The following is a 26,319-nucleotide window of genomic DNA, read 5'->3' as shown; positions in this document are numbered from 1 at the left end:
CTACATCTCTCCCTCCCTTTCTCCATTTCTCCATTTCACTCTACATCATAATATATTGTGTGTTTGTAGGCATGTCTGATGTAAAATTAATAAGAATCAGCATTTAATAACACGACAGTTGGTGAACGTTAGGACCGGTCGAGTGGGCACGCCGGGTCGTCCCTGGTAACTGCAATCGTAATGACTCTGTTTAGACTCCCATCACCCCTATTTGAGCACCTAACTATTGCATGGGGAGATTATGCTGTTAAGTGGTAAGTCATAATTAGATAAATAATTGGTTTGACTATCATTTTCCCGCTGCCATCTGTTTTAGGCTGTGTGTGTGTGTGTGTTCAGGGGGTGGGTGTGGGTGAGAGGATAGAGGAGGGAGTGGGTGTAAGTGGGCGGGGATAATGGAAAAGATCCCAGGGTTATTATGGGTTATGTTTTAACTTGATAAAGAAACAACAAATCACAAAATGTGTGTAGTTTTACAACTCTCCCACTCTTCCCATTGCAGTTGATTACTGTGCATAATTAATCTGTTATATCGCTACCATAGACCCGTACATAAAGATGGGCGACGTGTCCCCTCTTCCTCCCACTATCCAGAACTAAAGGCAAACGGATACAAACACTGCTACTTCGCACATTTAGAGGTAGAGTCGGCACAGTAATGATCAGGGGATGGAACCGTGGTAGGAAGGTATCGCTGATGCACACGCTCGACCAATCGTGAGCCAGTCTCAGCTGTCAATCATGATGTTTCACCCCATTTATATATATTTAAAAACCAAACTTACCAGAAAAATTTGCGCTTGAACTTAAGTCAGTGTGATGACAACTCCTTAAAGTGCGGTTGACTGACTGGATACTTTGATTTCTTTTACTCAACCACTTATATCCTCAATAACGTTTAGTCTTCTCCTCCCTTTTGTTTCTTTTTATCTGATCTAAGCTTGACCATACAATAGTCATTTTCTGTAGCCTCCCATTGGGCCTTCACCCCTCTCTTCTTCTTCTTCTTGCTGTCTTTCTTTGTCAGGGTGTAAAATAGTTCTTCTGGTGCATCTGCCCGCTGCTGTATTAAGGAGAACTCAACAAAGAGAGTGATGTGGGAACAATTTAACCTAATTAGCTGCTGAGATATCGTCCATTAAGATTCAAGTCTTAACTAAATCCTCCTGCATCCTGATCAAAATGTACAGTGGAATATAAACCGGAGGTACAGTAAGTGTAGAGGTGTGGGCAATTATATCAGTACAAACCTGTTTTGTGCTCGTTTATGTTTATGTGTGTTTGCACCGGTTTGCTCACAGGCGCAGTGCATAGTAGGTTAAGAGGGTCTATGTGCTCTGAACTGACAGCTAACAATTAGCTGCCGCCAGCGTGGCTAATAGAGGAGTGTACATTGTTAATTATGTCACAGCAGAGAGGTGGGAAGGTGGAATGCATTTGAATAACGGGAGAAATGATATAACAGCAGGCTTTTAAATTCCTTGGCCCTTTTGTATGTTAAGTGAAGTGTGTGTAGATGTGTGTAGATGTGTGCATCCACTCAGACACAGGGGTCTGACTAACATTCATAGGAACAAAATACACACACACACACACACACACACACACACACACACACACACACACACACTGAGAGGCGTGAGAGACAGAGGGTATGTCTAAGTAGTTCGCTCGTGCCTGGTTTTCCAGATCAATGATGTGTGGCTGGGTGATCGATGTGAGGGCTTAGCGGAGTGGAGAGAGCTAATGGGCAGGTCAGTGGCTCAGACACATCCTGGTTCCCCATGCCTATTACCACTACGTCTGTTAATAGGCTTCACCACACATCCCCTGTTGCTCTCACACACACACACACACACACACACACACACACACACACACACACACACACACACACACACACACACACACTAATGCCCAGATAGTAGAAGCATAGCTAGGAGGGAACAAAATCCAAAGACCTCCCCGCTTTAACCCATACCGCTTCCACATATCTCCTTTATTCTTTACTTTGATTATTTTCCTGTTCTTTTCTGAGGCCTTTCCTCTGTTTTTAGCTTTGGAGCCAGACCAGACCATGGGGGGGGGGGGCAGACCATGCATCACATGGTGCCAGACCATGTGGTGCATGTGCTGCATGTGTATATATGTAATTAAGGGCAGCGGGGGAGAAAAGCAGCATATTTACAGTAACGTGAAGGAAATGTGAAAGAGATTTCTCTTCAACCCTCAACACATCTCCTCACAGTCTATTCTCGCACAAGCGGATCTAAAGACAACCCATCCCCTGCATCTCTAATAGGCCGGAGGATGCATGCGTATCTTGTGATTGGTCCTGTTAATCTGCCAGTCAAAAAGTGTGTGGCCTAGTGTTTGGCTGTGACGCTGGGGTCTGGGTTAAAGGGTCAGGCAAGCAGCACACTGCTCAGTCTGTTTTACCAATTTGACTGTATATGTTAGTTTAACAATTTTAGATCTCAATATTGATTTTTTGCAGGATTACAGAATATATTATGTGACCTATGTGTTTTTGTATGTTTTTTGGGTCATATGAAAAATGCTGCATACAAGAACTGTATAGGGATTTTCTTGTGTATCTCTGAAAATGACGTACATAACATTTTAAGGTGTGTGAAGAAACAGTTTGTTGCAGGGACATTTATTACTATTGAATTAAATTGTAAATTCATGCCCAATAAACTGGTAAATAAAGACATTATCTTTCTAAATGAGATAGGTGTGCACAGCTGTGTGGTAACAGTGATGACAGCGTGTCAGTCAGCGAGGTAAATAACGACACAGGGCGTCACTCTTCCTCGTTATTTCTCCCTTTTTCTCGAAATTTCTTTCCATCCATTCCTCTGTCTCCTTCTTGCTTAAACTGTCACTTTGCGTAGCCCCTCGTCTCGCCTCCTGTGTGGGGTCTGATCTGCATGTTAATTACTTCTATCACCTTAATTTCATATCTGCCTGTGAAGAACGTGGAGCACGCACCCGAGAGGTGTAGCATATGCCCTGCAGCCCTCACTCAGTCATGCACATACGCACATTGGTTTGCTTCAGAATTTTTAAGTGTTAGAGGTACAAGTCAAAACAGTGGGGGAGATTAAACAAGGTCAGAGAGGGAGCTGCTTTGCCTTTGCCATAACTTGTCTCCCCATGGCAAAGGCTCAGAGATCTGCCACTTGTCATCCACATAACAGAGACGAGCAGGAGGTGTGTGTGTTTGAAGGGGTGTGTGTGTGTGTACGGTTTGCCTTTGAGAGGATTACGGGACTTCAACATTGGAGGTGAATGAGCCATTTTTTTAGATGCTGATTGGGAGGAAAGTGCATGCTTTCACGGAGCCGGGCAATTCATCAGCCAGACCCTCCTCAACATCACTATATATACAGTATATATATTTAGTGTATGCATACTCACATACAGTGTTTGCCTGATGTAGACACACCAAACTTGTACACAGCAGTTTACTGTGTAGAGCAGCAGTGAGTTGTGACCTTATAAGATGTGCGATTCCATCATAGCTTTATCGACGCACTTTTATTACACACACACACACTTGCTCGCCTTCTCAGAAATGCAACAAGGCTGTGTCTCTTGTGGCTGATAGATTGTAATGAATGTAACAGCAGTCAGATCCTTCAAAAGCCTCTCAAAAGCTTAAGCCCCTTTATTAAATTAAGCTAACGATGCCTAAGGCCAGGTCCGCTGCAGAGAAAGAGGGGGAGAGGAGGGAGAGAGACAGAGACAGAGAGAGAAACTGAGAGAGGGAGGGAGGTTGTGCATAAGGAAGTAAAGGCTGCAGAGATAAGGAGGAGGAGGAGGAGGAGGAGGCAATGTTAAGAGCGAGAATGTGAAATGTGTGAGTGTGTGTGGGGAGGGGGTGTTCAGTATCAAAAGGAAGAAGCTGGAGGAGGTACAGAAGGATGGCTGGAAAGAGGACATGAGGAGGAGCAGAGGAATACCCTGCAGACTCCCTCCGTTGTACAGTAGTGCACCTGCGGCGAGAGGAGGACGAGTAATTAGGTAAAGGCTCATTGTGGGAGATACACAGTGCAACAGTGTGTTTTTTGAAAGTGTGTGTGAACGTGTGCCAAAAACCGGTGACGAAAAACATAAATGTTTAATATCTCTAATACAGTTTATAATGGGGCAATCATTTTTATTCTTTATAAGACTTTTTTAAAGATACTTTTTGGACCTTTCATGAAAGGACATTCTCAGCATGAAATCGCTGTCATCAAACCTGCGGCTGCTGCAGGACTCAAGCGTCAGTAGGTTGAGGCCCCATTTTTAAATGCCTTTAGTTCGTATATGTTCATAACATTGTGATCAAAAAGCTGAATCTTTGTTATTTACAATGGATGAGAAGGTTATGAGGTGATAAAAACATATGTATTGATGCAATTTTTGATCGTGAGTTTCTGAACATGTTTTCACCTGTTCAGGTTTCCCCTGTACTGCACATTAGTGAGATTGTTTGTTTCTATTGTCGTGCTGCTCTTGACTTGAAAAAAGTAGGCGTAGCAATAGTCAAAACATTTTCTTTTTGACAAATCCATTAGTCTTTTTAATTGAAAAATAATAATCTTATTTTTTCTCAGTATTCATGTCACTCCACAGAGGAATGCAGTCATGCTGAGGGATCCTGTGCTTATTAAAGACCAGAACATATTTGTGAATATCATTGTGATGCATGAGATGTGTCTGTGTAACATCGGTTATGACTTTTCTTAATAGCAATGACTAATTGCCAGAAATGACTAATACGTCATATAGCAATTAGCGATGTAGACCATAAAAAGGAGTAATTGACTAAAGATTTCCGAGTCAACTAAGGCGTTTTAATACTCTAAGGACTTGTGATTTGAGGAATTGAACAGAAGGGGGATCCTCGCAGAGATGTGTGTGGGAGCAGCATGTGTATAGACAGCATGGTGGATCAAAAGCCGAGGTCCTGAAGCTGCATCGTTAGTCAGGATATCTTGTCTACTTACTCTCGCTTGCTCTCAGGTCAAACAGAGGTGAGGAGGCCGCTATCACATGTATTATATATTCACTCACATGCAGGAAGGAGGGCAATGTAATGTGGGGGATGCAGTGTGCGTGCATCAGGGTCGTGTTTCTCTGCTCTGCCGGGGCTCCTGCTAGCATGGACAAGTGGGTATGTTGCAGGAGAGACTCACAATACATAATGAGGCTTGCATTTGATCCAGTGCATCACAGCAATTAGCAGCACACACAGCACAATGTGAGTGAGAGAGAGACCTCATCCCACTTCCATGAACCACCCCACCCCACCCCTGCCATCACCTGCTTAATTCGTGTTTTCATCCTTGGCTTTGAGAGAACAACCATGTCTTTGCTGCTTACAAGTGTGGCTTTGATTTTACAGCCAGTGCAGCCGCTGGTATCTAATCCACAGTAAAACCATTGATAAGCCAGACAGGGGGAGAGGTTGTCAGCTGAGGCTTCTCTGTGCTTTTGGTAGGTGGCTGTCCCCTTGTGGACACTTGATGGAATTACTCTCACTGTATGGTCATGCATATTAGTAATTATAAATACATTTAAGTTTCGTACTCTAAAATCTGCTGATTATTGAAAAAAATGTATTAAAGCGTAAGATTCATTTGAATTTAAATATTCCCCGGCATTAACAATAAGCCATATGACCTTTACGATCTTATAGTAGCCCAGCAACTGTTCTTGGTCCGCAACTGATCTTCTGTATGAATAATAGTCATATAATATACATATAATACATATTTGGTTAATACTATGCAGAGGGGTTGGCGTAGAGAAGACAAAGACAGTACATGGGCAATCATCAGAGTGATCGAAGATTAAAAAATATATATTTTGCATCGTAGCATCACAAACCTGCAGAAAAATGTGGATAAAATCAAAAACACACTTTATTTAGTGTTACTTTTAATAAATGATATTTTTAATACGATATTGATTAAATAAATATCAGTAATTATGCATAGTTATTCCTGCTAAAACACTAAATACAACTGTTCCGTATACTTAATTATGTTAATAAATAACAAATAGTAAGAATGTATGTAATTTAGTCACATATTTTCATAATTAAGGAAGGAAGTGACTCTGTCCATCCTGGTCAGGGATGTGTGTGTGTGTGTGAGTGTGTGGGGTGGTGGGGGTGGGGGGGGTCATTCTTTATCCCATTTGGGGAACAATGCGGGGTCAGCCCTCTGGACTGGAGGCGTGACGGGGTGGAGGTGGGGGGTTGGGGGGGTTGGGAGCAGGTGCTTCTACCCCCCGCCCCCTCTGGCGTGTGTGTGTGTGTGTGTGTGTGTGTGTGAGAGTGTGTGTGTCTGTGTGTGTCCGGCCCCCGTCGGAGAGGAAGCCCCACCTCCCGGCTCCCAGCAGCAGCAGCAGCCGGCCGCCTCTCTCCTCCTCTGCCCGGCTCTGCGCTCCGCTCCGTCCCTGTGGCCACGCCGGTCGGAGGTTCCTGCGTGACGACAAGACAAAAAGTGCGGAGTCTGCGTTCTGGACGCGAGGGATGGATCCGCGTCTTCGCCGCTGACCGAAGGAGGATTTTTTCTTACTAATTCATAAACACTGGAATAGCCCGTACTTGTTTTTGCGGTGAGTGGTTGTGTGTCTGTGTGTAGTTGTGTTCTCAGAGCCCGGAGGTTGTTCGTGTGAGCGAGCGAGCGCCCAGCGAGGGGTTTATTGTGTTGAGGAAGTCACTCCGGTGTCGAGGAAACGGCTGCTTGTTATTTTGATTTTATTTATATCTTTGAGTATTCGAAGGTCGCGTGCCCGTGTGTGCGTAAAGGACAAAAAGAGTCCGCTCAACAGAGAGATGGCGGTTTAAGCGCTTGTTTCTTTTATCCGTCCAGTGTTAACGTGTCATTTGGTTCGAAGGATTTTCACATAATCGTGTTTTAAAATGCAGATTAGCCTGAAGGAGTGAAAGGAATTGCGGCGGGCAACCCCCTCCCCTTTCTCAAATGAACTTCTTGTAACATTGTTACCGGTGCGCTGTTGTGATTATTATGTAAAGCGCAGCCCGGAGGCTTTTCTGCGTAAAGCCATTTACGTTCACTGGAGGCCCTTTTACGTAAAATTGTATTATTGGCTTTACTCGTCTGCTAATTCTCAGTCGGCAGTCACGCTGGCTCCATTAATATCACTGGGGCGTCTGGCTGAGCTGACGCCGGCGAGCTGTCCCCTGAACGCACCATTCTCTCCCTATCAGTGTGTGTGTGTGACTGCCACAGTGACACATGTTGACCATTTGGTGCTCCCGGGTTAAGGGTTTGACCCTTTGTGTGTGTTTGTGTGTGCGCGCGCGTGCGTGTGTGCGCGTGGCAGGTGGACCGCGTTGAATCACTTCCCACGCGCTCCTTCACTTCTCTTTAACTGGAGGCGAGTGCAGCAGCAGCCTCTGAGGAAACGCGCGCGTACACACACACACACAGACATGTCTTCATGGCTTACAGAGGACCTTACATTGATTTCCAGGAGCGTCACTCTAACCTTAGTTACTACGTGCCTAACCTTAACCTAAGCTGAACCTAAACGTAACCATAACTTAAACCTTAAAACATGCCTTAACCTTTAAATTCAATAATTTGAGTTATTGGGATTTGTCCCCAAAATGTGACTGTAAACAGAATGAGTTCCCCGCAACATGAGTGATACTTGGACCACACACACACACACATACATACAGTCATAGGACATCACATTGACTGGATAAACCTGGATACCTACTATAACCTGAACTATACTTACTTGCCTGACACCAAACTTAACCTAACCTAACTTTAAAACCTGTCTTCGCCCTAATTTATTAATTTACGTTATCGGGACTTGTTTTATTGTGACTTTGTCGAGAGCTAGGTCCCCACAACATGAGTAATACCTGGAGCACAAACACAGCCACAGGTATGTGGGGTTTTAAACTTTCTTGATTTTTGTTGTTCTGGGTTTGCACCCTCATGGTTGAATGCACTTATTGTAAGTCGCTTTGGATAAAAGCGTCAGCTAAATGAAATGTAATGTAATGTAAACACGCACTACAAACACAGCGATGAAGCAACAGGCTTTTCTGGACACACTGAGTGTATCTGCAGCCACAAGGAGCCTTCTTATGTGTTTTAGCTGCTGATAAGGTTAGTCCTAAATACACAAGCACTGAATTAGAGCCTCCTGTAATAGTGACACTGTCCCCTGGTGTCTTTAACAGCCACTGACTGGTGCTGGGGATGGGTCGTTCATTACAGAGGCACCTGTCAGGCATGTAACATACCTGCATGGTGTCATTTTGACCATAGCTGTGGTGTCTAGTGCCATTATTACTTGCTGCACCTCACATAGATTACAGTCTTCTCACACATGACCCAGTACTGGCCCCCGGCAGCAGGGCCAGGTACAGAAAAACACATGATGCGGACATTCACAATTAATGAGGGGACACATTTACTTTCATGATGCGGACAATAGGGGATGTCATTGTCCTATTTCACTTGTCTCTGACACCATAGGTGTGGTCTTAAGTTTCACCTCCTTGTTTGCTGCTCAACAACAAAAAGCTTGTCAAGATGATTTATCTTGACAAGCTTTTTGGAGAATCGTTTATTTTTATATAACATGATAATAAATATTAGTTGTGATTCTAGTTGTAACAATACTTATCTCTCCATGTGACCAAGCGTCTATTTTGAAGGTGCCCAGTGTTTAAAACATGATATGGTGTAGATATGGGAATTTGTTTGAGGATTAAATATTTGTTCATAAGGGATTTTGAACATTTTTACTCTTCATCTCAAGCACAGTTGAGCTAAATGAAAAACCAACCTGACACATGGAACGTGATCTCTACAGTCGTCAGTGATGAGGATCTTGATCCAGATTAAGCCTCGGTGGCGATGAGCGCTGAGTGCTCTCTGTTTTTGCTTTATCTTCAGTTGAGGTCAAAGAAAAGCTTGAACCCTCACCTCCACCGCTGATGGCAGCCAGTGTTACTGCTGCCCTGTTAACTCTTTGATGCAGGACAACCCCCCCACACTTAACACCCAACACGGCATTTGACCTGCTCATATTAGGCTGCTGTCACCGGATAATCTCTGGTTTTGTGCGTTTCAGCTTTATGTGTCTCATTTAACCCCACCTTTTGCAAATATCATACTGATGTAAAGATTATTTTGTACACCTTCAGAAAACATTAAGAGAATAGATCAGTTGCGTAAGTTTTTCCCTCTTATAAAATCTGCCAGTCTATTGGTGGATAAAAGTAGCTTCTATTCTTGGGTTTAGTCTTTATTTAGGATCCTCTGCTTTTTCATTGAGATCACAAATTATGTGTTGATTTCCTGGTAGTGATTACACAAGTGGAGGCTTTTTTTCACGTCCGGGATCTCCTAGTTTGATTCCATGCAAGATAATTACCAGTGCCTTCACAGTGTCAAGTCTTCCTAAAACAGGGAGGCTTGAAATGTGCCATTATAAGGTCTAAAGTACTACAAAGTCTGTGTTTTAGAACTGCGAGCATGTCAAGGATCTGCCAGATTAGGATCAGCTACTTGTTGTGATGTGAGCTTAAAGTGCTTCTGACCCCTGGCATGGATGTTGACTAGAATAAGAGCTACACAGAAGTCACGTGAGAAGTATGTATCAAAGTAATGGAAGTGAATTCCGAGGAAGTGTGTGAAGTGTTTGTGCAGACGTGTAGGCTAATGCATTCTGGATATGTGGTATTCCAGGATTGATCTGACAAGAACTCCACCAGAAAAATCCAGCATTTTCAGCATCTTTGTCTTGAACACATTCTAGATGAAGGCAGCGTGATACAGTCTTTAGTCAAATTGTGATTTTTGACGGCACAGACACCAGTGTAGAGTCTGTGGTAACGTACAATGGTGTTACGTTGCAACAAGTAGTAAATCACATGCTCAATGCACACATTTTCTGTGTGATTTACCCTCAAAGGAGAAATCCGCTCTGTCCGTCCGAATTGAAGAGAACAAACAATCGCAAAAAGTGTAGATTTCTCCAAATTGCTTTGACACACTAAGACAAGACTTCTTTCTTAAATTTGAATTCTTATTGAATTCTTGACCCTGCAAAAATCACAAGGATTTTAGAGGCATTTTCATCTTTGAGAGGGTTGACAGTAAAAAAAAAAACTTGTGTTCTTTATCTGTCCACCAGATTTCATGAAAGGCAAGTTTTCTATCTATGGAGAAACGGACTAAAGTAACAGGAATAAACGTACCCTCCTTGGCAGAAGCAATACAAACTGCGAGTTAGCTGATTTTGAGGTGGATTTATCCTCCCTCGTCAGACTTACACGTGTCTTATGTGTCAGCACATGATAAGAGTTTAAGATTACTTATGCAAATCTTTCTCTCGGGAACAGAATTTCTCGCTTCTGATCTGCCTTTTTTTTTGGTGAAAAAGTTGTGGAACCTCTGGTTCTGCGATAGCGCCTATACAGGGGGTTGGCATGTTTTCAGGTGTCGTCAGGCTGTTTGTCGTGCCGCGGTAGCCTGCAGTGCTGTGGGTGTCTGGGGGCTAGACAGCAGCTGTGTTGAGCAGAGTGTTGGTGACAGTTTGTCTGTGGCAACAGCACCTGGCTCTGTTTAGAGAGTGATTAGGAGAGTCCCAAGCAGCTCCCCATACTGTTTACACAAGGAGCCTGGAGTTAAAGGTGACCCACTTTGCATTTCCTTATCAACAGCCCACATTGATAGCTTTGAATAGCAGAGAGTGTAGAGAGGCCTTTGCATGGGTTTACATAGTTCCCTATTAGAGAGAATGGGATGCGTTTAAATGGGCGAGGCCTGGATTTGACTTGCGTTACAACAATGTCCCGAGGTGGTATGAAAATGTGGCCGCGCACACCACTCTTTTTGTGTGTCAGCAGGGCAGGGTTTGTTGTGTGGTCTGACTTGCTTGTCCCCTCCGTCTGCCTCTGTCTCTCCCTTCCCTTTGTCTCTGTCTCGGTTTTCTGTCCTCCTGTCTCCCCAGCTGTAACTCCCTCCATGTGTCTGTGTCGGTTTCGTGTTAAGCCCTGTTTGACGGCTTCTCCCCTCAGGATGGACAGAGTAGGTGTGAGTGATTGTGTGTGTCTAAGCATCCCCTGCGGTGTGTAAAAACTGGTAGCAGAGGTAAGCTGTAAATGTGATGACCGGTGAAGACAGCTGAACAAACAGGTCATAAAGTATTCATCTGCAGGGAAGACGGACAGACAGTGGGGTGGACATACAGATGGATTTACAGGCAGGGGAAGAAGTTGCAGAGAAGAAGATATCTGCTGAACTAGAAACTCCTGACTTTTGTTCTCAGGCCTGCAGCTTTTTGCTCCACATTTAACTGATAAAGCTGCTTTTCACTTTGTGTGTGTTTGCTCTGTGTGTGTGTGTGTGTGAGAGAGAGAGAGCAAGCCTAACCTGCTCCGTAAGCTGTGCCTGTTTAGACTCATGTCCCCATGTCACCCAGCATTGCCATTAATCAGTACTTAATTCATAACCACAAGGTATTTTGTGTGTGTGTGCGCTTGTACTTCTTTGTGAGGGCATTTTGGCCACTCCTCACTTTTTCGAGGGTTAAAACTGGCTTTTACCTCTGCCAAGGCCCAACAGTCCCCTTATGTAAACACATTTAAATTCAGTAGATCCAGAATTTTTTGGGGATCTGCACCAAATTGCAAACACTCAAGTCCCCTGAACATGCCTGATTAGTTTCATAAGGATCCATGAATTTGTCTCTGAGAAATCAATGAAATTTATAACAATGTCCTATCTCACAATGTCAAAAAATATATCCCTGGATTCGCTCTCACATTCCGATCTGCACCACCAAATTTTCTCTGACCCATACCTCAACCAAGTTTTTTAATCGCTCAAATATAACTTTTGTACGGAAATTTTGTCATAAATGACACACTACAGAAATGTATGGCTATAGACAATAATTGCAACTACAATAAAACTTGTTAGACACTGCATCAAATATCGGCCTGATATCTAATAATTGCAGGAGGAGGTTGTGGGGGTGGTATGTAAACAAGGGCTGGTCCAAAACTGCATTCAAAATCAGACGGTTAATACAGTTAGTCTCTGTACACCTGCTGGTTCACAGAAAGTGAATGAATTTTGACCCCAATGCGCAGACTCGAGCATCTCTGTAACGCCGCTCTGCGTATATGAAACATCGCTCAGCTTTATCTCAATGTTTACCTCCACGTGTAGAGATACATGTAGAGACACTTAGAGATAGGCTGTCAAAATGAAAACAGGCTTGGCTTGAATCTAGATTTAGTGTTTCTCTGATGTTTGTTTCATTGGTCGTGGTTTGTAGGCCTGAATGTAGATATGAATGTGCAGTGTTGTGAAAACTGAATTTCCCCTTCCTGGACAACACACTAACCAACTATCTGTAGGCGTAGAAGTGTATGCAGCAAGCAGAAGTTAAATAGGTACCTATTCCCATCAATAGATACACAAATGAATCGTCTTTTTTCTCTTTCTTGTAATTTTGCTCGATTTTATCTGTGTTAGTATCGCTGATTGTACACAGTTTGATACTCTCCTCGATTTTCATTGACCAAACAAGTTAAAGTGACCCATGATAAGAGCACTTTCTCTTTCTCTGTATTGGCGAGTCCCATGCTTCAAGACCCGGTTCCCAGAACTACGCTAGAGACACGCTCTCGAAGCCAGTGTGACTTCATTTAGCAGCTCGGCGCTGGAGTAATCGGCAGCAAGTTTTCCACAATGTTAACTCTGTTTGTATTCTCAATCTCCACTTTTGATTAAATTATCTGAGGGGAACTGAAAGAAAAAAAACAGAAAAAGCTTCCTATTCACTCAAGTCAGTCTTGCTACATTTACCAGACCAAAGCATGTTCTAGATATCTTTAGATTGTGTGTGTGTGTGTGTGTGTGTGTGTGTGTGTGTGTGTGTGTGTGTGTGTGTGTGTGTGTGTGTGTGTGTGTGTGTGTGTGTGTGTGTGTGTGTGTGTGTGTGTGTGTGTGTGTGTGTGTGTGGCTGATGTTTGCCGCTGTCGTTGTCATACCGCAGGGCCTGATAAGCTCTGGCCAAACAAACACAACACAGGCAACATGAGAGCAGCAGATAAGCGAATCATACACACACTCTGTTCAGACCATACTTGACTATTGCCCTCACCAAATAGGGCCTCTTTCATTCAGAATTTTTGTGTTGCGTGTGTGTCAGCACGTATCATATAGTGTGCGTCTGAGTCCATCTGTCTTGTCTTTGTGCGTTTTCGAGTCATCCTCTCACTGTATAACCCAGCATTGTGCTAAAGGCTACTCTTCAACAAAGCCCTTTTCTTTTGCTATCACATCATCATCTCTTCTCTTTGCCTCTATCTGTCTGCTTCTGTCTCTCAGAGGACGTCTGCCTCTCTCGCTTCCTCCGTTTCTCTCTCTCTCTCTCTCTCTCTCTCTCTCTCTCTCTCTCTCTCTCTCCCCGAGATATCTGCTACATCAGCTGACTGTCATATTGTGTGTGTCTGTTTGTTAGCGTGCCCTCCTTGTGTATGAGAGCAAGGTCAGATATGTGCCTGAAGAAGTGAAGTGGGTCTTGTGGTCATTTGTTTTAATCAGCTCATGGACAGAGCTGCGGGCCTGTGTCGGCGGAGGCCACAGTTGTCATGTGAAAAAGTGCTCTCACAGGAGATCTTGTTGCCAGGTAGATTTGTTTTTATCTGGCTGGTATTTGCATAACTACAGGGTATCCATTTTGGGCACTGGTCCTTTTTTTATTTCTGTTCATATCACGGTTTCACATCTTCCACGTGTTGTCTTTTTTCTCAGTTTCAGATCAACCATATACGTTTCCTTTTTGCACTGCAACTGACTGACAATACATCGCAATTAGGTCAATCAAATTTGAACTCAATGCAATTCAGCTGTAGTTAAAATCTTTTGAAGAACTGCATTTTGGACATTTTGTGTGTTTTCAATGTAAATAGTGGACTCTTAAGTAAGAATGCAACTAGCAAATATTTTCATTATTGATGTATCTGCAGATTATTATTTTTTTCAATCCTAGAGCCTAAGCCCATGTCTGTTGATGAAAATGAGACTTAACATAATTGACTTCAACGATCAAATGCCTGTCAAAATAATTGTTGATTGTTTGATCCATTAATTAATTAATCATTTCAGTTCTACTCTTAATCAAAAATCATGTCATACCTGTTGAAACTGTGCATATTTTATCTTCATATTTTCCTGCCTAGACTCCTTTTCAAGGATGGGTCAGTGATAAATCTTGTTATTTTTGAACGGCACAGATTCCACTGTTCACTTTATTTTAACTGTTTTGACCCTTAACATGTTTTTGAGTTACATAATTTTCAATGAGCTTCTATTCAGTCTTTTTGGCTACTCGCTGAGATGTGTGGCCATGGCGACAGCGGGTTGTCTCCCGCTCACCCAGAGGAAAAGAGGCTCACTCATCAGACTGAACAACATCCACCCATTCAGACATGTACGAGCAGGAGCACACACTCGTTATACCAATTACAAGATTTCAACAGGGCAACCCACAGCAGCCGGACCCTGCAATGGAAAGTCAAGTGTGTGCAGTGCGTGTGTCGGTAGCCTGTGTGTGTGTGTGTGTATCTGCGTTCGTGTGCGATGAAGCCTCTTAGGAGTCGGGAGCCATGCAGAGTACTTGGAGTGCTAATTAGGCAACCACAACCCAGCAGAGTACATCACAGGGAGAATAGAGGGGAGAGGGAGAGAGGATGAAGAAAGGAGTGTGTGGGGAAGCCGGCAAAAAACAGCGCTCATCTCCTGAGGTGGCTTGCGGAGTGAGAGATGAGGAGGGAAGAAAGGGAGGATGTTGAAAGACGATAACAACTGAAATATGTTACATGTAGTGATGTCTACAGGCGCGGAGAGTTTGACAGTACTGAACAATAGGGTTTATCTGGCCGTGTGGGACATGACATACAAGCTGTCTGTGTGTATGTACACGTTGGTGTGGCTGAAGGTTCACCAAAGAGTATCACAGGTGCAGAAACCATGATAAGCTCCACGGCAGCTCCTCCTTTGTATGTGTCCCTTCTTCTTCTATTTGGGATTTGGGTTCACGTGAAGTCTCCAACATCTGTCAATCCTCTCTGAGAGCAACACTGCTGCGTTTTCCTGTCCCTCTGTAGCAGGTGATTAAAGAGAGAGTCAGTGATGATGATGGTGATGAGGATGATGAGGATGATGAGGATGATAATGAGTCAGAGCTTCCTCCTCTGCCAGTGGAACAGCTGGGCTGGGGTTGAGGCTGGCCCTCACATCAGGGGAGTGGCAAGGCTGCTTCCCCCTCAGCGAGAGGCTACAGAGGGGCACAGCCACACAGACAGCAGCTTGACTCCCAGGGCATGGACCACAAAGAGCCAGAGACGCAGACAGAAGGCACTTACGTATGTCTGTTTGTGTGACTGTGTGTGTGTTCACACACTACCAAGCAGCGTTGTGAAGCGTAACCAGACTGTTCTGTCGTACGCCCACACCGGTGTCTCAGAGAACACAACCACACACTCGGCAGATGACATGCGCGCACACACATACACACACACGCAACCCAAGAAACCCCGACCACAGTCGCTATGTAATTAACAGACATAGGAAATGGCGCTGCTGGGGTGGGTGAGTCGGATGCATGGAGGAGGAGAACAGGGAAAATTATCTTGGCTCGTGCCTACCCTCAAGACACACTCTGTGTCTGTTTTTGTGAGTGTGTGCGTTTGTGTGTTGAAAGAGAGCAAGGTGAAGAGAGGGGGAGAGCGATGCCGGCTGGTCTTTTGAAATCTCAGTGTTTTTGTTGCGAGCTGCTGGCAGGCAGGTTGGAGATCGAGTGGAAGAGAGGAAGAGAAGCGGGAGGTGAGGGATGAATAATAAGGTGTGCGCTCACATGCACACCCACATACAGCCGTATCATTTAAAGCCGCTCAAGGTAAAAGAGGAAGACTGCTCTCTTTGCTCCGTGTGTGTGTATTCAAGACAGTGAGAGTGAGCCAGGTCAGAGGGAGATGTACTCTGTTCTCTGCTGTAGCTCTATAATGGAGGCCTGCTGTATAATGACATCTCAGACAGAGGCAAGTGTGTGTGTGTGTGTGTGTGTGTGTGTGTGTGTGTGTGTGTGTGTGTGTGTGTGTGTGTGTGTGTGTGTGTGTGTGTGTGTGTGTGTGTGTGTGTGTGTGTGTGTGTGTGTGTGTGTGTGTGTGTCAGCTTTTTCATTGATCTGTGTCTCTTTGTCTCCCTTTTCTTGTTCCCTCCTTTAGTCTTTCCATTCCCTCATTCTCCAGTGGAATTGTTCACTTTGATTCCTCAGCTCTGCAGCCATAATGCTGCCGTTTCAGGGTTTCTCTGATATCAAATTTTCTCTTAGGTGTGAAGTAAAAGAGCTGGCACGCATGCGCACAGGCAGGAGTTAGCAGGTGTGCACACATGCACGCACACACACATCTTATTCTACGGTGCCTCGGGGTAGATTGCTCTGACATCTCATCTCAGAAGTCAAACAAACTTGGAACTACCCAAGCAGGTTTATCCTGCTGTGGTCCTGGGTACTGTGTGTGTGTGTGCGTGTGCGTGTGCATGCACAAGACTGACAGCATGCCATACATCTGTTTGCACAGTTTAAGTCTAGGCCCTAACATTCTTGTGTATGAGCATTTATAGCTGTTGTTGAAGCCAGGTCCCTGTTCTCCTTGTTTAATCTACATGAACCACCCTTTCTTTAACTATCAGCCTAAGTTCTTCCTTTTATTCTTTTATCACACCTTCAGAGGCTTCTTATGGATACTGTACATGAGCTCTATTTATAGACAGTATATCACTTAAGTAGTGTCCCAATTCAGCGGCCGTATCCTTTGGGGAACCTGGTCTACGCAGCCTATGTTGGCTGCATCCTCCGACGTCCTCACATACGCGTCGGTCGAAACCAAATTGAGACGGTCTGGTCTTTCTATTGCGTCACCAGCTTGTCCTGGCCTTACAGCCTAACAACAAAGCTACAGACATAAACAATCTTCGGTTGGTTGAAAACGTTGAATAGATGTGTTTTTAACATGTGAACCGTTAGCTGTTCGGCTGAGTACTAACATTAGCCTCGTCTTGCCGCCATTACCACTGAAAAACAGTTTGACACTGTAGCGCAAGGAATCATGGGATATGTTGGGCCGGGAAGGATCCACCCGGTGGAGCCTCCATTGCTCGGGGGTGGAAGCACACATATGTCCGCCGCATTTGGAATAGCCTTCGAATTGGGACAGCTAAGTGTCTCTGCTGAGACTTTGGTCTGCAAATGCGGCTTCGGAAGGATGCAGCCACCAAATTGAGACACAAGTGTTGCTCTTGTCAGCCACAGACTCTTCATGCTTCCTGCTCTTGTGCAGGCAGTTGTACTTTCTGTCTTTTTTTAAGCTCACTTTAGGTTGAAGCACAGTAATACGGATGTGGTAGTGGCTATTGTTCCCATATTACATCCTGTTTTGCTGGGTTGGTTTCATGCATATTGCTGCATCACTGGCATTTTAGACACCCTCGTTTTTCTGCCTTCAGTCAGAAGTTTCCCTCAGGCTGACTCCCCCTGTATTGGTGGTACAGCTACTTACTCCGAATCAGCTGAGCGGATGGTTGACCTTCATTTCTGAAGATCTGTGCTGTGCTGCTACCGGTGATCTGATTAATAAGGAGGTTTTCAGGCATGGCAAAAGATGTCCCTTATCTTGATGATATGATGTGGCTGCTGATCACACGCTAACATCACCTCCAGCTTCTCAACTCACCATATCTTGTTTTCTAGTCTTCTTCCTTGCAGTATTTAAAACTGGTCTGCTGACCAAAAAAAAAAAGCTAAAAATATCCACATCACAACACGTAACATCAGTTGTTTGGTTATCATCATCACAAATTGGGCTTATCTTCCGGTTGCTGCTTCACAATAAAAGCCTACCGGTCGGCTGGTGGTGAAAACGGTTTAAAGTGATGCAGCATTAAGTGCTTGTTTGACAACAGCTATGAAAACAATGAGGATGCTATTTGTTAGAGTGCAGCAAAACATTGAACCATGCCGCGGCTACACTGACGGTACTGAAGTATTCAGAAGCTGCTATTCACAGCGCAGCGACACTTTTAGAAATGGTGCTTTAGTCGCCTGCTCCGCACATGTGGAGCCAACCAGTATATTTCAATGACATTTTCATTGCTCATTTGAGGGCAAACACTGACTGGTTTGGCTCCTCTCCTAAGCAGGACCACAATATTGTGGCATGCCTAAAGTGTGCTATACCAAGCCACTGGAAAAAGAGACATCTGCTGCTCCAGTGAAGAGAGGCCTGGATACTCAGTGTAGTTATAGGCAGGACAGTGTGCTGTTGGACTTGATCAAGCCAGGTTGGTGGCTGGATCGGATATAGATTGGCCAGCAGCACTGTGCAGCTAGTTTTAACGAGCTGATAGGCAAATCCCTTCCTGGTTAAAGATTAACCAATCGCCAGAGCTGCCACTGCATTATCTCCCTACTGGCCGGGGCATACAGGAGCCAAGAGGATTTACTTTATACGCTTGTGTGTGTGAGAGAGAGAGTAATCTGCATTCCAACCAGCCACAGGGTGGAACTGTGTGTCAGTGTGTTTGTTTGACTATAGAGTTCATGATCGGCTTTAGTCCCAGCAGGGTGTTAAAACTGTGTGTTTTACTGTATGCCATTTAGCAGTCAATCTGCTGTGTGTGTCTGTGTGTGCGTGTGCGTGCTGTGTGTTCGCATGTGCGAGTATGGGCGGATCATGTTTGTATGTGGTTTGTTGTAATCTGCATTCCTTTTTTTGTCAGGGCTTTGTTTTGTTTTCCCTCAGGGCGTAACGGCATTCTAAGAGTTAATTGCGTCAGGAAGTTTGCTGTGTAACTGACTTCTCAGGGTTGTCAGCAAAAATGTTCAACTTTTGCGATCCAGATGATGTCTCTTATTCATTTTGCCCTGAGATCTTTGCATTAAGTTCCTAAATGTTATGAGCGGATGCACGCTTTGTCCTTTTTCATAATGCGCAGCCACATCGATTTAAAATCAAATTTTTCTTTTTGTTTATTGCTGGATTAAACGACTGTGGCATATGCTGTTTCATTACCGAGGACTCCCTTGTGATTAACTGGGAGATGATGCCATCTGCTGGATGTTTGAAGAACGTAGAGTCTGAGCCCACATGGATAAAGCACTGAGCGAGTGTGTTGAAACTGAGTGATGTTGAGAGGTGGAGGCAGGCTCACTTATCTGGAAATTCATAAGACATTACTCATCCTGGGTGGCGTAGATCATGCGATTTATCATTAGTAATTCAGAGAAGAGTACTTAGACTTGCATGGCTTGTGTTTTTTTCAGTTTAGAAAGAAAAGTAGAAACAAGAGAAGAGAGAGAGCTGTTGCTTGTCGACAACATGCACCAGCGTAACCTTAGTACTATCATTGATTTTCACTTAATCTCATTGGGCTTGTTTTAATTTACAGTCCCTTGAAGTAGTAATGTTAAACCATACTATTCTTATTGTAGGTGCTAAATGAAAACACAGCTTTCTTTATTCTCCTTCTCTTGGAGCTTTCAGCTGTTTGTGTAGTGTCTCGACACCTTTGTTTGAAGCTGCAATATCTCCTAGTATCTTTGAATCCTTTATTTCTTAATTCTACATGAGACATGTCTGAGGGCAGAGCGATTAAAGAGACTATAGCAGCAAAGTCAGATTTGAACCTGTGAGATTGGCCAGACACCACGACGCCCCATGAGCTGCACTTCTCCTTTTGAGGGCCACCCGAAGGGGCATATGAGGCTATGCTAGCACCTGCAACCCCTGTAGCGTGATATGGTCCACTGCTACAGTTGAGACGGACGCCATCAATTCAAACAGCACAGAGGCTCCCTTTCTCCAAAAGCAGCAGGATGGTCTTTATGATGCTCAACAGGAAAGGGGGTAGAGACACAAACACGTGGGCAGAAGTTGCCGGCCCTGCGTTTCAAGTGGGGTGGGGGGTCCAGACAATAAAGGAGCTTTGTCGAAAGGTGGCCCTTGGCAACATCGCTGGCCACCGTGCAGCTTCACCCCCAAGATAGTTTCTCTCGCTGTCATCGCTCTCGGTCACTCGCTCCCTCGCCGATCTGGAAAAAAAAAAGCAATGAGTGACGGAAGGAGGAAGTGACTAAAGAAACGACTCATTCGCACCCCTGCGATGACAACAGGACAGACAGAGGGGAAGCCAAACCCACGCTTTTATCCCTTTTCCTGAGCAGTCCACCCCCAACCACGATCACGCAGTATAGTCTCCTCCACCCTAATAACAACTCCTTGTTATTGCATAGCGTGTGTTAGCATGTAGCGTCTGTGCGTGTTTACTGTAAAGGTGCACATACACGTTTTTGGCCGAACTTCCTTGTTTGTGTGAGTGGGTGGTGATTGAGCGAGTGGCTTTCTTTACTTTTACGAGTGGCTTTCTTTACTTTTACTAGTTCCAATACGCTGAGCATTTTCAGGAGTTACAGAACAATGTAAATAAAGTCAAATTGATGTAATTCAGTGAAATACTCAAACACAAAAGGTTTGTCTTTCTGATGCTGTAGGGCTTGACACAGGCCGGGACATGTTGTCTCTCATTCTCTTCCAGTGTCTTTCTTTTTCTGTCTCAAGAAGCGAAGGGTGCCTTACATATTTAACCTAACCCCTGCCATTCGTCTTTGCACATGCACACATGCATACACACTGCCTGTCACTCCTCAGCAATGGGGTCAGATGTGGTGACCGGCTGAACACCCTCCCCTCCTCCTCTTCTCTCCTCACCCCTCCCCCTCCTCTAGCTTGCCCTGGCAGGGTATGCATGCCTGTGTCTGTTATCTACAAATGGCTGAGGAATTATAGGTTGAGAGAGGAGGAGGAGGAGGAGTGAGGGAGAGTGTGAGGAGGGGGGGTGCTGAGGTCATGTGACATCGCAGCAGCTGCTAGGCTAAGAATTTCTGTTTTCTCAGTCAGAGAGAGAGAGAGAGAGAGAGAGAGAGAGAGAGAGAGAGAGAGAGAGAGAGCAAGGAGGGGAGAGATAGGCGGCGTGTGTGGTGTGTTGCTTTGTTAGATAAGCTCTAAACGGTCTTTGTGAGCGGCACGGAGAGACAGGAAGACAGGCAGGGAGGGAAAGAGGGTGGACGGGGCAAGAGCAGATAGACGAAGAGAGAGAGAGAGAGAGAGGGGAGCAGGAAGATGGTTTGTGTCCTGTCGCTGGCTGCCGGTGTGTGCTGGGCTGGGCTCAACGTGAAGATGCAGCCATGGGGGATCCAGGCAGCTCCGTTCCTTTGTGCAGTAAGGAGCTTTGGCCACGCTTTTAATCTGTGAGGGGGGGGGGGGGGTCATGAACCACTGCCAGACCTCCGGATGTGTGCCTCTGTGTGCATTTGTGCTCGTCTATTTCTTCTCTCACGTGCATGTGTGTCTGTTAGTACTGTGGTTTTGTGTGTGTGTGTGTGGTTGACAGACTTGAAAGACACTTTGCTCTGTCTCTATAGTGTGTTTTTGTAAAAAGTTTCATGTGTATTTCTTAAACTCTCTTCTCACACTTTGTCTGACTTTCTCTTAAAAAGAGAAGGATCATCAGCAGCAGCAGCAGCACTCTTAACATCACCACAAAGTCACATTATTGGACCGGGGTGTGTGTGTGTGTGTGTGTGTGTGTGTGTGTGTGTGTGCGTGTGCGTGTGCGCGCGTGTGTGCTTTGCTTGTTTGCCAGTCTCTCAATGGTGTAGTGTGTGTTGTTCAGACAGTACTCATTGTTAATTCCATTATTAATTGTGTGCTGGGTTCATTCAGAGTGCACCGGGTTACAGGGAGGGTACAGGCAGGACAACTTAAGAGGTGTTAGGGAATGTTGTTCACTCTCTCATGCCTGACGTGCCGCTGTGTGTGTGTGTGTGTCCGTCCCCACTAAAACACACACACACACACACATACAGGGTGCTGGGCCTCTGCTCTCTCCTCAGGAGGGCACATTATCTTTTTATAGCCCTTTTACACTCTTGGGTATTCTCAGATATAACTCCTCCTGATCTAATTGTGCTATTGATGCACTGTTTGTCTTAGAAGTTATTGTGTTAGTCTGCAGTTTTCTTTGAAATCTGATTTAAGTTGGATTCTGAACAAACCCGTGTGTGTGTGTGTGTGTGTGTGTGTGTGTGTGTGTGTGTGTGTGTGTGTGTGTGTGTGTGTGTGTGTGTGTGTGTGTGTGTGTGTGTGTGTGTGTGTGTGTGTGTGTGTGTGTGTGTGTGTGTGTGTGTGACACAAGTCTGAATGAATGAGTGGATGAATGAATGTGTTTTCCATGAACATGTAGGACTATCACACAACGCTCTGGCATTTGGGGATTCCACTGACCGAGGGGCTGTCAACACGGTGTCACCTTTCAACACACACATACACAGGAAGGAAAGGGACAGCCGTCTTAACCCTCCTCACCCTTTCTCCGCCCCCCCGCCAACCATCACTGAGCTCTGATAAATCTGAGGCAATAGGATGACAAGAAAGTTTTCAACAAAATGTTTTAATGTGTTGCAAGTGTCAAAACATGAAATTCAGAAATATCCAGCTGGCACGAGTTGTCATTTAAAAAAAAGGGACGAATAAGTGTGATTACACACAAGTAGTAACAAACACTAAGTAGGAAATAGTTGCTCTGGTAGTGTTGGAGCATGCGCAGTTGAGGTGTTGCGTAAACTCTGTGACCATGGTCCTCTCTGGCAGACACGCAGCCAGACTGGAGCTCTTTGACCAAGGGAAGGGTGACCTGCCCTTCTAACCTCTCACCTCTGACCCTAAGCCATACAACTAAAGCCCCTCAGCCCCTCACACCACCAATCCCCATCCGTCCCAGCTGTCACACACAGATACCCAGCACCACACTCTGTCCTCACTATCATGTGTTCGAGCGAGCAGCTACGTGCACTTCAATCTGTTCGCATACATTTGCTCATTGGTCTTTTCCACGTCTTGTAGAACATGTGTGTTTCTATAGAGGCCCGAGGGCAGCATTGGATATTAAACCTCTCCCATTCTTTTTTTCCACTGTCCATTCTGTAGGCATGAGCCATGAGCCAAAGTCACCATCATTAGGAATGATCTCCACGGCAACCCGTACCACGGCGACGGTCAGCCCCCTCACCCCGTCACCTCTCAACGGTTCTATTGTAGCCAATGGAAGCCCGGCTACACAGTCTTCTCACTCCGGATTCGCTGCAGCCCTCCGTAAACTGGCAAAACAGGCTGAAGAACCTCGAGGTAAAAGGCCGATGGGCGCTGTAGAGTTTAACATCTATATTACCAATGGCATTTTCATCACAGAAAGAATGACAGCATAGTTTGGATGTTGTTGATTGATGATGAAATGGTCACTGTATTTCTGTCTTTAGTCTGAATGAATAGACGGATGTACGCTGGTTTTCTTTTGTGGCTTTTATTCTGCACATGCATCAGCTGATGATATTACGTTTATTTTATTACATTTATTATGTATTGAAAGGTTAAAAACAAGCTTACAGGTCATGGTTTGCAATTGGTTTTAGATTCTCTGTTTTGCTAAAAATATTATAATGATATCAAACAAGGATCCTAGAAAATGGCTAAATATACTGTTAAATCCAGCCGCACTGACCCGTACCTGTAAATCTGAGGGAGCCAGGTGCTCTGTAGCTTCTCTACGCTGACGTGTGTGCACACATGTATGTTCCATTTCCAGTATGTGAAACTAAGCACTGAGCTGCTAATGGCAAAAGAGTGATATCCACACAGGATTGAATTAGTTGGTGTCCCTGGAGATGAAGGGACGAAGAGGAGCCACTCCAGCTGACCCACTTAATGTGCTGTGTATGAGTGCAGATGTGCTCTGGTGTGCTTGTCGATGTGTGTATGTGTTGGCTCGCCAATTATCCATCATTCATTCAACCCTCTCAGTGTGTGTGTGCTCACACACACAAAACACACAGCAGAATTCCCACCTCACTGTGCTCAGCTCTGTGCTGCGGTTGTGTGGGTATGAAATAAGCATCAGGTGGTTGAAATACTGGTTATTGACGTATACAAACTATCCCTTTAAGGCTGCTTGTTCAAAGATCTATGCAAGTGTTTTTGTGTAGATGCTCAGTGAGAGGATGTTTCCTGTATACTTGATAAAATCAAAATGTGCCCAGTGACGCTTAATTACACAAATGTAAGCAAACAAAGCAGAATCTGCACAATAGTGTGTGTGTGTGTGTGTGTGTGTGTGTGTGTGTGTGTGTGTGTGTGTGTGTGTGTGTGTGTGTGTGTGTGTGTGTGTGTGTGTGTGTGTGTGTGTGTGTGTGTGTGTGTGTGTGTGTGTGTGTGTGTATTGGCTCCAGACAGGCCCAGCTACCACAGCTGTCCACCCTTGCGGTTGCTCCTAAATCAGAAGGTCCCCTCCTTACTATCTTTCCCTGGACACCCTGTTCCAAAGCCCACCGCAGACTGGGACCCATGACCCAGCGAATTATTTATTACCCAGAGAGAGAGGGAGACTGAACGTGCACTCAGCCCCAGCTTCTCCTCCTCAACTTCCTCTCAAACCTTCTCCTCTTCATCATCACTTTTCTCTCCCTCTGCTTGCCAGCGTCCATCTGCACTTCCAGCGTACATTTTCCTTATTTTTTCTGCTCTTTTTTTGTCAGTTGTAGCTGGAAAAGAACAATAATTCTATAATAATAGTTCTCTCTTAGTCATCTTTGCATAACTTCTTCTTTTTCTGTTTTTCATTATGTGCTGCTTGTGCTTGTAATTCATGTTTACAGAGACAGAGAGCTCCTGAGTTTGTCATATAGACACCAGATCATGTCTGATAAAGCTTATACCACCTTCATTTTAAATGTTTGTTACTTTTGAGTCTGGCTGGTGTAGGCATGTATGTTATGTGTGGGGGTGAGTCAGCCATCAAACATACCGTAAGAGGTGACGCTGCCCGTGTAAGGAGCACCGGCTCTAGGGTGGGCAGAGAGGCATGAGACCCCCGGAGCTCCAGTCACCTCTCTGTCTGCGGAGCCTGTATTTATAGGCAACACACCCAAACACCCCTACACATACAAACAGTTGTCTTTGCAACTGGGTAAGCCTCGTGATTTCTTAGCATGTTGAAGCCTGCTGTCCTATCATTAGCTGCTTTGACTCAACCCCTCCCTCTCTCTCTCTCTCTCTCTCTCTCTCTCTCTCTCTCTCTCTCTCTCTCTCTCTCTCTCTCTCTCTCTCTCTCATATATTATGACAGGTTGTGGCAAATTAAAGAGGAAAGAGGAGCTTACATCAGCAACCTGTGCCGATGGCGTCACAGCGCTAAATCCAAGTTGTATTGCATTATTAAAAAGCAATATGACAATGTGAACATAATACTATGCAGTGACTAACGGAGTCATCAGTGTCTGAAGAATCATTCGCAACTTACTTTACATGTGCATTACAGCCACCGACAGGACTGGAGTCTCCATGCTCTCATTTATTGGCTCTTTCTGTCTCATTGTCGTCCCCTCGGGAGGGTCTGCTGAATCAAACACAACACCCAGTGTTCACATTCAGTGTACCGACCCGATCCGGCCAAACCCCATCATCTACCTCAAGCTCTGTTTGACGCTTTGAGGTGAGTCGTGTATTTACAGTATGTGATGTGCCATGACTCAGTGGCCTGGGGGAATTAGTGAGGTTTGAGCACTAGTATCACCGCCACAGGCTGCTGAACTGATTTAAGACCCTGAGCACGGCTGCTGTTTATACACACACCCATACTCACACAGACACATACGTTGTCACTTGTCTGTGGCGAGTATAATGAATAGCTCTGTGAACTGAACGCTGTGCTGAAGAGGGGAGGTGATGTATAATGAGTATCTGAGCAGTGCAAAGGACACACTCTCATCCCATGTACACTCACATGAGCACACACACACACGATACCATTCACATGTGCGAGCAAATAGACACCACACAAAGACACAGATTACACACTGCCTCAAAAAGGCAGCCCTGCTGATATCTGATTAATTAGGCAGATCTGGGTCTAATCCTCTCAGTTGTTTCTTCTCACACAGTCTCAGGCGCGCACACACACACACACACACACACACACACACACACACACACACACACACACACACACACACACACACCAGCAGAATTTCATGACTGCGTTCATACCAACTGTTTTACACTGCCTGGAGAGAGAATGAAGGGAGGGAGAAGAAAGGTGAACAAGATAGATGGGATGAATTGGCTGGAAAAAAAGAA

The 26,319-nt window shown here is 44.9% G+C and overlaps 1 protein-coding gene across 3 annotated transcripts in view; it reads left to right on the top strand.

Moving 5' to 3' along the window:
• The window catches only part of gse1 (Gse1 coiled-coil protein), a 171,783-nt gene that overhangs the window by 121,442 nt on the left and 24,022 nt on the right, over window positions 1-26,319 (top strand). For all 3 annotated transcript variants that reach the window (XR_004613507.1, XM_034581726.1, XM_034581725.1), the window contains exon 3: window positions 23,120-23,317. Coding sequence is in view for 2 of the 3 variants with exons in the window: in XM_034581726.1 (XP_034437617.1) it covers window positions 23,120-23,317 (198 nt within the window). In the remaining variant the exon portion in view is untranslated. The remainder of the gene's footprint in view (window positions 1-23,119; window positions 23,318-26,319) is intronic.

Source organism: Hippoglossus hippoglossus, chromosome 3 (assembly GCF_009819705.1).
Source record: "Hippoglossus hippoglossus isolate fHipHip1 chromosome 3, fHipHip1.pri, whole genome shotgun sequence".
NCBI classification, from domain to species: Eukaryota; Metazoa; Chordata; class Actinopteri; order Pleuronectiformes; family Pleuronectidae; genus Hippoglossus; species Hippoglossus hippoglossus.
The sequence above is the reverse complement of the archived record's forward strand: the minus strand, read 5'-3'. Positions and strand labels throughout refer to the sequence as shown.